The sequence below is a fragment of the Corvus moneduloides genome, chromosome 9 (assembly GCF_009650955.1).
Source record: "Corvus moneduloides isolate bCorMon1 chromosome 9, bCorMon1.pri, whole genome shotgun sequence".
NCBI lineage: Eukaryota > Metazoa > Chordata > Aves > Passeriformes > Corvidae > Corvus > Corvus moneduloides.
Window position 1 is genome coordinate 13,378,541 of NC_045484.1, and position 10,852 is coordinate 13,389,392.

The window sequence follows — 10,852 nt, forward strand, 5'->3', positions numbered from 1 at the left end:
GTCGGGTCACAGGAGTGAGGGCTGGGTATTTGACCAGGCCTGCCAGGAAACCACCAAGGACTGCCAGTTTTGAATGACAGCTGCTCTTTGTAACAGACTGGTGGAGCTCAGGGAGATGCAGCAAGAGGTGTCAGGGTTGCTGAGCTGCTCTTTACTGTACATTTACAAAGAGGAGGTTTATTTCTGGTATCCTGGGTTTTATTAATCTTTGTTAAAAATGTGTTGGCTGAGCATGTACATGCTTTTCTACGTCTGGAAGACAAAAATTGCACTTCAGTTTTTCAATGGAATTTTTTTGTTCGTCTGAATTTTGTTTTATTTTGTGACTTTTAACTTTCATTGGTAACAAAATCTGCACATTTGAAAACCAAGTCAAGTATATTAATTTTCTGAATACTGGAAACAGGTAAAGATCCATTCAAATGTGGTTAATGAGAGCTTGTTTTCTTAAGCACAGACAGCAACTTCTCTGGAATTTTCTTTCAAGTTTTTTTTTTTTAAATACATTCAGAATTCTTCAAAAAGGAAACATTGAAAATCATTAGCAGCACAGCAATGATAGCAACTCAGAGAGGGGGCCTTCAAAGGATGTTGACTGTCTGTGTCCCAAACATACTTCAGTGGGTGTCTATTGCCCCCTTCAGACTAGTCCCAGTACTAGAGAAAAATAATTAGCTGGAAATTAATAGCATTCCTTTCCTTTCCACTAAGGAAAAAACCCTAAGAAGAAAGATATTGTTAAGTAGATGGTTGGTGAACATTTTTTAGATATTAGCAAAGGTCTTTCTTGTTATTAGAAATGCACGGTAATGCAATTAACTTAATTAGTACAGCAAACAATACCTCAAGTTACGTCTTCAGCAGTTAGGTTCAAAAGTCACAATTGAGGAAAAATGGTCTCAGAGCAATGGCTGCAGGATGGGCTGGAAAACTTGGAAATCAATTCAAGCTTCCAGAGTGCATTTATACAGTTTTGGTTAAGTGATTCCAACTCTGTGATTCAGGTCTTCATATGGAAAAAAATATGCGCCCTATTTCTCCTCTTACTTTCCTTCTACTTCAGAAGAAGTTTTTGTAGCATGATCAAGGCCAGCCTGGTAGAAGGTCTTCTTTACTTAATCCCCAGATGGGGGATAACACACCTTGATTTCATATGCCTATACAAACTGTGTGTATTTACAGTGTTCCATGTCCATACACATAGACATCTGTGTCTATAAAGCACCCTAATCTCAGCTGAAATTAAGTACTCCCTTCAAAAAGAACAAACCACCACCTCAGTGAAAATGTAGCCTCAGTTAGTATGCTAAGTGACAGGGACAACTGTAGCTAGAAAATAAAATTGTATCATGAGGTTACTACTTCGTGTCTGGGCTGTAATGTGGTATATGGATTTAGCTTGCCTGAGAAGGCTTTTTAAAATAGATGAAAAAAGAAGATATAAAAGATCATCTTACGCATTGAGTCTTCTCTCCCTAAGGAGAACAAGAAACTATGCTGCTGGAAAGTTATTTTGTATCCACCTTTCTCAAGCACAACCTGCTGAGATAACAGCACATATAAATACCAGCCTTTTATAGGGTGATACTGCTTTATTATTTAACCAAATGGCTAAGGAAGAACAGCAGTACAGATTTGATGGTGCATTTCATTCCATGTATCTCATAACATAAAGGTTTCCAGAGAATAAAACTTTTATTTTTTTTAAAAGGGAAAGAAATACTGAACTGAAATAGTTATTTTCTACTTAGATAAAGCTGAGTTTTCAAAGCTTCTAACTGAAGGTCTTGCATACCTACAATATATTCTATTTGCTGTCCCGTTGCTACTCATTTTGCTGCTAATAGTGAAAAAAAAAATAAAGTTTTCATTTTTCACATGACAGGTTCTCACCATACCAAGGGAAATCCTGGTATCAACCTTCAAGTTAAATCACTCCGATGTGACAGAAGGCTCCTCCTCTTCAGGCAGATTATACATCCATTGAAGTGTAGTGCAATACATCACTGAGGTATGTTGAGTGTTTGGCAGCTTGCTGCCTTTTTTGTTTTTAACCCTATAAGTTTGGGTTTATCATCCCCATTCCTTGGCACTCAATGATGTAGGTATCATTACTGGGGTCTTCCTCTTCTGACTTTGTCACAGTAAATTTGGCCTAAAAGAGGATTAGAAATGTATCACTAATTAAGTTATCACACACAGCAGTTTAAATATTCAGTATCTGATGTCCAATAATTGTATTGCCATGTGTTTATGTATATTACAGCTTTGACAGATTTAATTCAAAAAAACATTTAAATAAAAGTGGTAAAATTATCTAATCATTCTAAAAGCTTTTAACTCCAGAGTATGCTCACTTTCTACAGGAAAACTACCAGTTAATACTATAGCAATTGTTTTATCAATGCTTGTCCTCCATGATCAAGTTCAGCTCACTGCCTGATGAACTGTACATTGCCAGGTTACAGGAAAACAACTGATAGGTAAAACTTCCTGAAATTTTGGACTCACCTTTGTTAGCTGCTCTGCAAAGTGTATAGCTGTTTGAGTATGAAGTGTAATTGGTCCACTTTTCACTCTAGATACTCCCTTCGCTAGTGCCATAAAAATGATCAGCTGAAAGGGAGGGAAAGGTAATTATGAAGCCATTCTTCAGATTCTAGGAATTTACTGATTAAAAACAACCCAACCAAAACATGCAAAATGCCTGTAGATATAAAAATTTGGTTTTCCAAGTTTCATAAAAGTTCATGAAGCTGAGTTTGAAGAGTGATCCAAGCTCCAGAAGTTTGGAGATTACTACTGCAATGCCTGTTACAGAAGAGCTACTTTTCCACAGTGGAGACTGCCCCTGAATTCCTATTACTGAATTCTTGTTACTGAATTCCTGTCACTACATTTAACTTTGCTCTCCCTCACTGTATTGCCCCAAAATTCCCCAAAGTCATGTCAGACTCCAGATTAGTAGATTACCTATATGGAGAGAAACTTGGGAAGAGGTACTTTAATTCTAACACTTCCTGATCACATATTCACCAGACAGACACCTAGAAACCTCTGATTTGACTTACAAACATCACCATGACAAGAATACTGTAAGGTGTGATGTAACTCTACACAGTTCCCATACACAGCAACTCTGGCTGTGGCTTGTTCCCACCAATTGTACTTGCATGCTTTGAAAAAAGTAGGATGAGTCCAACACCTAAATACTGACTATACTACACAATACCAACGTGAGCCCAGGATTTTACAGCTAAGAGGTAACATCATCCTAACTAAACCAGCCCAAGATCCTTATCAGGCTAAGATAAGGCAGTGGAGGGCCTTCATTCTCAAATGCAGTTAGGTGACCAAGATAATCAGGAGCACATCCTAGATAGCCTCCAATACCTTTCCTTAGTATCATTCTATATATGTAAGCAGGGAGCTATTATCACTGTACTACAGGGAATGCCAAATAGAAACAAATTCCTGCGTCTTTTTCCATTCTTACTGAGGGTTAGAAAACGGGAAAAATTTGAGGGTGTTGTGCAAACCCAACAGCACTTGTGGTTCATAAGAACTGTATGTGATTTGCTAATCCTTGTGATGTTGTGACTACACATCTCTGAGACTTCTAACATCTTGTTCCTTCCCTGTTCAGATCTATATTGTTTACAAGTAAAGCAGTCATGTTCTTGCTACCTCAACTTCATGTAAACAAATATATGAACCTTACTTGGTCTTGCAGAGAATCATCCACAGTTCCACCATGTTTAAGATTCTGAAGCAGCCTCTCAGCTGCTTCAATGCCAACCTTGTCAGAATTCTTTCCTAACAGAGAAATTAGAAAGCTGAAAATTACTATTTAAAGTTTTAAAAATACAAAAGAAAAAAACCCCCATGAAATTATCAACTTTTTAAACCTTATTTTCATGCTCTTGCCTCAAATGTCTGCTAAAAAAAAAAACCCTTCCCATCTTATGCTCATATACAGTTCATACTTCCTAAGCAGTGGAAAGAAAGTAGCCTCATTTAGTCAGAAAAACATTTGATTCAAATAATTTAAAACAAAGATCACTTCTATTCATTTTAATCAAGATTCACTCTTGAGCAAAAACTTCCCATGTAAAACACAAAGTCTATGTTCTTAAAGTTCACAAATATTTCCAGTGATTCTCCAGTGATCCTTAACATTCCATTCTGATAAAAGGTAAAGTTAACAGTTTTGTAATTTTTATAAATTTCCATTTACTATGCTTTAAATCTGCTCACTTCTGCTGTCCTTTATTACCAAACAACATACATTTAAAAATGCAACATTCAAAGCATCAGATCTTTAAACAGATGATATCTCAGATTCTTATTTGTTACTGGTATATTCAGTTAAGTCTCAAAGAATTAATGGAATTCTTACCTCTCTTGCCAAGTGATGATCCAGCTAACAAACAACCTGTTGAGGTCTCTGCAACAATGCTACGCAAAAAAGAAAAAAAAAAAAAAGAACAAAATCACTCATATTACAGTTTATTTATCAGAAACGTAATCAAGATCTAGCTAATCAATCAGCAAGATTAGAGTGATCAATAGAAAGCTTGGAGTCATCTTACATTATTCCACTTCCAGTCCCAACGGCTTGATCATCAGGTTCTCTGACAGGGTGAATGTTAATGTAAAGATCTCTGATTTCTCTTCTGATGCATCTCACTGCTGCTGCTGACATGTCTTTTGCCAGCTAACAAGACAAGACATAAACCCAGTAATTAGGTTATGTAACTACAGCAATACTTTTTCCTCATAAATCTAATTATTACAGTTAATCCCCAAATAAAGGAGCTACTCTATTAACTAGAAAAACAAAGAATTTTTATAAAATCCCTACAAGCAAGAACTGAACGTGATTTTTTTCTGACAGTTTTTCTACAAAATTAAGGTAACATTAAATGCTGTACAAATTACAGTTATAGAAATATATGTAGAAACTTCAGTCTCAATAGAAATTCAAGAACTTTTCTTCATTTATAGATAAAAAGATTTGATTTTAGTCTTACCCCAAAACATTGGAGTCTAAAAAACACTCACCCCAAAACCAACTGCGAAAACCCCACCCCACAACTGTTATGTACAGAATACACTCTGTAAGAGCGAATACATAAAATAACAATTTTAAATGACAGGCAAGTGGGGACATATGAAGCTTATCCCATTCCTGTGATCTAATCATAGCTATATTCATAGCTTTGGAGATTTTAAGACCAAAACGAGCAATCCACAGCTCTTCAAAAAGTAACTAAGTTTCTCTTCTTCCTTCCTCTACTAATTCCTAGCCTGTTTGTGAGAAGGAACCCTAAGAAGATCCCACCACTCAGGACAGAAAGAATACAAAGGAGATATAAAGGAGAAAATTTCTCTCCTTTTAATTTTTGGCTATACCCACCCTTAACCTGTTCTAATACCCTTAGCAGTGGTTGAAAAACTTGTTGTAATCTGGCCTCCACCTATTAACAGTGCCCACAGTCTATGAACAAGGGCCCTAATTTCAGATTTAAAATAATTCCCATGAACAATACATAAATCAGGTAGGAGATACCCCTCAATATATGCTAAAGACTTTTGAATAGTCCTATGAAGGATCATGAGGATACTATTCTCATTTCCTGTTTTAGCTTTACACTGCTGTGCAATGAACGAATTTTAGGTATGTCCAATATAATATTCTACAGCCTGAACAATTGAAACCATTTAATAAGGTTGCTTATCTTGTGTAAGAGTGCAGAAAACAGGGGAGTAGAGGAATGTTAAGCAGATTACATGCAATTTTATATAGCATACAAAGTTGGATACTACCAGAGCCGTTATCAGCACTTACTTTGATAGGCAGTGCTCCAGCAACAAATGCCCTTCCGTATATCTTTGTCACTGTGCCACGTTCTGTTAAGTTTATTGGGCTCAGCTCTTTGACTGGAGACATCTGGACCACAACTTCACCACCTCCTTGAGGATAGTAGCCCCTTTTTAGAAACAGTAATCAGATATAACTAAATGCAATGATCACAAGGAAACTAAGAAAAGGGCCAGAAGACTCTTTGTATATTTCACTATACATTTTTATGTTCCCGGTTACCGTACATACAAATTTTCTTGATGTGTGCCTTAGAAACCCTTATAATGGAATTAGGTTCTCTAACAGTAATCCTTTGTAATGCACATCTTATTAACTTCCTAACACTAACCTACCAGGCACCTCAAAAAAAAGCTCAGTAATGCACTGCCTGTTCAGCATGTGCTCCTCTCAGGGAAGCCAACGGGAAACATTACACAGCAGCTGTAGACTCAGCATGGAAAAAATAAGACAGGAAGGAATCACATCCCATTCATCATACGGTGACAGTACACACAGGGGCAGCTAATGCAGATTAGTTCATGTATTATAATTTCATCGCTCAGTTTGATTGAGAGCACCTTGTGTGTGCCCCTGAGCTCACACATATGTTCAGTAAGGCCCAGCTCTGCTGCACATCTCCACAACTCACCTCCTTTTTATATCACAATTAAATGTGAAATTGAACTTTTCAACTATTGGCTTGAAAACCTGAAAAATAAACACATAAAAAAACACAGAGTGAATTTATTTTGCATTGATAATCTCCCACTCTTTATTGCAACCTTATTTTAAAAAAAAATCAACAAAAAAATTTCAGTTACATTATTAAAAAAACCAATAGCCAGTCTCATCCATATAGCTTATTTGACATTCCTCATATTTCATTATCAATGTCACTTTGTGTAAAAGGATTTTCTTATGGAAAACAGAAGAGTAATTCACAGCACTTCTAGAATAAAGAATACATTTTAAGTGAAATTTTCTGTAGTAATTAAAACCAAAGAGACCATTTGCTGTTTCAGGAAATTCCATGAAACATTGGTTGCTCTCTACACCCAGTACACTAATAGTGTTACATTCCCATGCCTAATTCCATAATCACAAATAGACTTGCAGTAAGAGCAACAGAGAACAGCAGTTACGTTGCACACATATTCATGGAAGATGCACTAAGGCAAAGGAATTTCTCCCTACCATGACTGTGTAGTCTATCTGAGGAGCCATCTCCGCATTAGTCCCACCTTTTAAATGGAGCTCTGATGGGGAAGCAGCAAACAGCACACAGGGCATTGCTACCTGCATCAGTAGACACACACTCCTAAAAGCAATTACAAGATACTCAAATGTCATACACTCACAATCCATAGAACTCCATAGAATCATTATATATCAAAGGCAAATGACTTTCCAGAGTGTTTGCTTCTGCATTTTATTTTCAAAATTATCTATAAACTTATTAGTCTTAAAAAAAAAAAATTTAAAACTTCATGTCCTTAGCAAGCCTAAATACGAAAGTTTTCATTTCACAATAATTGCATCTTTAATAGTTCTGTTTGAAATAAAGTTTTATGTATCTTACTTAGTATACTGATGGGACCATGAAAACTGCGGGTTTAGGTAGCAGAAAAGGCTTAGGCAGCAGTAACATTTTAATACTTATTCAATAACAAAATAATTCTAAAAGCTACAAAATTGCTTAGGAGCTGCTCAGCGCAAGAGAGTTCAGGGGCATAGAGAACATGCTTTTAAATACAAGATTCCTCTATCACTGAATCTCTCCACATATCACAGAGATAAAAAAACTTCCAAAATAAGTTTTGCAAAAGTGAAAGTTTGTTTGGCAAAACAAAACAGTTATCTCATAGGGGTTTCAAACATAATTTTGAATTGTAAAAACAGTAATCACCACAGAACTGAAGATAAACATGGGTTTGTTTTCTTAAGTAACTCTCAAATATATTTGTGAACCATAGTGTGTCTCTTTTTTTCTTGTGCTTAATGAATAATTCTACTGCATTGTTCCTTACCCAAGCTCTTTTGTGCTAAGTAAAAGGCATCAACTTAGTTGTTTATACTACTGCAGCTCAGAAAAATATTTCTTAACTTAAAGAAAATTTTAACTTATGCCTGCTCTGGCTTATGCTTCCAAACAGCTCTTCCAAACAACACCAGCTTTCCACAGCTCAGCCCACTTGGTCAGTTTTGCAACAGATTCCAAGAACAAAGGGCCCAACACAGAAATACGGAAGAAACAGATAGAAAGGATCATGGATGAAATATGTTCCCAGTTCCAAAAGTATAACACGCTGTGCCACTATGAGTGTAAGTAAAATGTCAAAATTTACCTTATTATATGGTGATAATTTCAGACCTCATGGATGTGAGGTATTTATCTAATTTAATGCATTTGGTCCAATATGTAACATACTAAGGTGAGAAATTAACACCTAAAGTTTTAAATACATGGGCAGCTGCTTTTTGCATAACATGGACCAAGTGTTCAGCTTTTATATCAATCACACTTTTAAACTTTGCACGTACTTCATGCATATCCTGCCTATACTACAGGTTCTTTGGTCACATAAATCTGGCTCAGGCAGCACATATCCTGGGTCATTACCAAAGCATAAATGTTCTTACCCCTCTGACTCCCCCATCTATTGTGATAATTTTAAAGTTATCAGAAGCTGTGTACAAAGACATACCCTGCTGTTTTTGTATCTGCTATGTGGGTTCCACCTTTGATCTTCCCAGGAGTGAAGGTTATTTCTGTTGAGCCAATTTCTCCACCATTCAGCTTCCCATCACACAGATCTCGAACAATCTCCAATCCAGACAGATGCTGAGGTCTTAGAATGACAATACAAAGTTAAAGATACATGCAGGTAGACTACATGCTCATGCTACATTAAAAGAACCAGTAAACACCAACTAAGAAAAACTACAATTGCAAATTTCGATCAGACAAGGATCAGAAATTCACTCTGGTTGCTACAGTACTTCTCCTGAGTTGACAGGAGCCAAAGGAGCAGCATTCAGGCCATTCTGGAATATGCAGGATTCTGGTATCTTTTCCACTAGAATGGGTCCAGACAGATAGATGAGATGCAGGAGCAGTTGCTCGTCCTAATGTGATAAATGTGTGGACAGAAATGCAGGGGGATAATGATGGCAGTACTGGCTGAGCCAGAATCGGTTGCAGCGCTACAAGAGACTTAACAGGTTTTCTATGTACCTGCCTTGTGCTTGTTTCCATTAGTTAGGGTAATTTAAATAGGAAATACACCAGCTCTTCTTAACACTGGAAATACACTAACTGTAGCAACACTAGGATATGCACTAGCTGTTCTTAACGCTGTACGCTCGGTAAGCTATGTTTTGCTCAGGCATTACATGACTGTATTTCGTGTTTCAAACCGTGTTCTTCTTAGCATCTTCAGAACCATTTTCGAGGCGGCGGCCGGGCCCTCACCTGCCCCGGCTGCAGCCCGAGGCGGGAGCCGCTGAAGGCACTGGCGAAGGAACCCAGCCCGGCTCATGCCCCAGCGTTCCCACTCATTCCTTGTGAGCCACAGACGGGATTTTCTGGTAAAAAGGCTCTTTTAAAGCAATGGAAACACAGCGGTTTCAGACGAGAGCAGCCGAGGCCTTGAGCGGCCGTGTCCCGGCCCCGGAGGGCGCCACACGCCGTAAGTGACCGGCTGAGCGGCCCGGGACCGCCCGGGGAGGGTCTCACCTGAGGCCGGGCTGGCTCCGCCCGGCGCGGATCCGGCGCACCCGCAGCGGCAGCCCCAGCAGGCAGCTCAGCGCCGTGGACACCCGCAGGATCTGCCCGCCCTGCACGGAGAAACGGCGCTCGTCAGGCGCTACGGCACTTCCCGCCCACCCGGCCAGCCCTTACCGCTGCCCGGGGCCAGGTAAGCCGCGGCCCGCTGGCTCTCACCCCCTCCATGATCCCGCCATCTATCTCCACCATGTCCCCGTCCATGGCTGGGGGGGAGCGGTGTCTCTCACAGAGGCCGCGTCGATGGGATCCCGGCGGGGCCCTAAACACGGCGAGCCCTCGGCAAAGCAGCCCCAGCTCAAAGAGTGCTTGACGATGCAGGCACGCCCGGGATGCTCGGGCGCCGGGGCTGGGGGCGGGCGGCGGTGCCGGGCAGGCGCAGAGCAGAGGCACCTCCCCGCCGGGGCGGCTCCGCCGCAGGGAGGAGCAGCCGCCGGGCCCCGGCGGCCAGGCAGCGGGGCGGTACGGAGCGCGTCCCGGCGTTCTGCAGGAGGCAGTGCCTTTCCCCTGTTCTGCACGGTGCGCGGAGCACGGGGACCGGACAACAGAGGCACTTAGGAGATCACAGCCATGGGTGCAGCGCTGCCGCCGGAGCAGAGCGGCCGGATTGCTGCCCTTCCCCGTTAAAAGCGAGTTTTCCTCAGAATCACAGAATGAATTAGGTTGTAAAAGACTCCTGTGCGAATACCACAATGTCAACCAGACCATGGCACTAAGTACCACGTCCAGTCTTTTCCTTAAACGCCTCCAGGGTTGGTAACTCCACCACTACCCTGGGCAGCCCGTTCCAATGTCTAATCACCCTTTCTATGAAGAGATTCTTCCTACTAATGTTCAAAGTAAACCTCCCCTGGCGCCTCTTAAGACTATGTCCTGTCGCTTGTCACCTGGGAGACCAGGTCGACCCTCACCTGGCTACAGCCTCCTTTCAGGTAGAACCACAGACACGGGCGTGTTGGTCTGGCAGGCGCGCTCAGGACTTTATCACACGTGTATCGGGAATGGCCGGGCCCTTCGCGCTGCCCCTCCCGCTAGTGCGGCTCGGGGAAGCCTCACGCCCTGCACCGCCACCAGCGGCTCTGCTCCGGGAGCCCCCGCACAGGGGGACGCTCTCCCGGTCCCTCCCGTGGGCGTGTGCGGGCCCCGAGCGCCGCCCGGCCCGCGGCCCCCGCCCGCTCCCGGTTGGCTGTGCCGGCGCGGCC

The 10,852-nt window shown here is 41.1% G+C and overlaps 1 protein-coding gene across 1 annotated transcript; it reads right to left on the reverse strand.

Moving 5' to 3' along the window:
* Positions 1 to 1,572: 1,572 nt before the first annotated feature.
* On the reverse strand, positions 1,573 to 10,025 carry RTCA (RNA 3'-terminal phosphate cyclase). The gene is made up of 11 exons (XM_032118808.1): positions 9,810 to 10,025; positions 9,603 to 9,703; positions 8,572 to 8,715; positions 7,061 to 7,184; positions 6,516 to 6,574; positions 5,852 to 5,993; positions 4,593 to 4,717; positions 4,400 to 4,458; positions 3,722 to 3,816; positions 2,512 to 2,616; positions 1,573 to 2,155 (listed from the first exon to the last, which is right to left on the reverse strand). Exons 1-11 carry the CDS (start codon positions 9,852 to 9,854, stop codon positions 2,057 to 2,059), a joined length of 1,098 nt encoding a protein of 365 aa, XP_031974699.1. The 5' UTR covers positions 9,855 to 10,025; the 3' UTR covers positions 1,573 to 2,056.
* Positions 10,026 to 10,852: the final 827 nt, after the last annotated feature.

Excerpts from the sequence above, each read along its gene's own strand:
- RTCA (XM_032118808.1), bottom strand. The coding sequence starts at position 9,854 with ATGGACGGGGACATGGTGGAGATAGATGGCGGGATCATGGAGGGG. Across the intron at positions 8,716-9,602 it reads CGGAGCCAGCCCGGCCTCAG|ACCTCAGCATCTGTCTGGAT; the intron begins GTGAGACCCTCC and ends TGTCATTCTAAG. Across the intron at positions 4,718-5,851 it reads CTGGAGCACTGCCTATCAAA|CTGGCAAAAGACATGTCAGC; the intron begins GTAAGTGCTGAT and ends TTGTCTTGTTAG.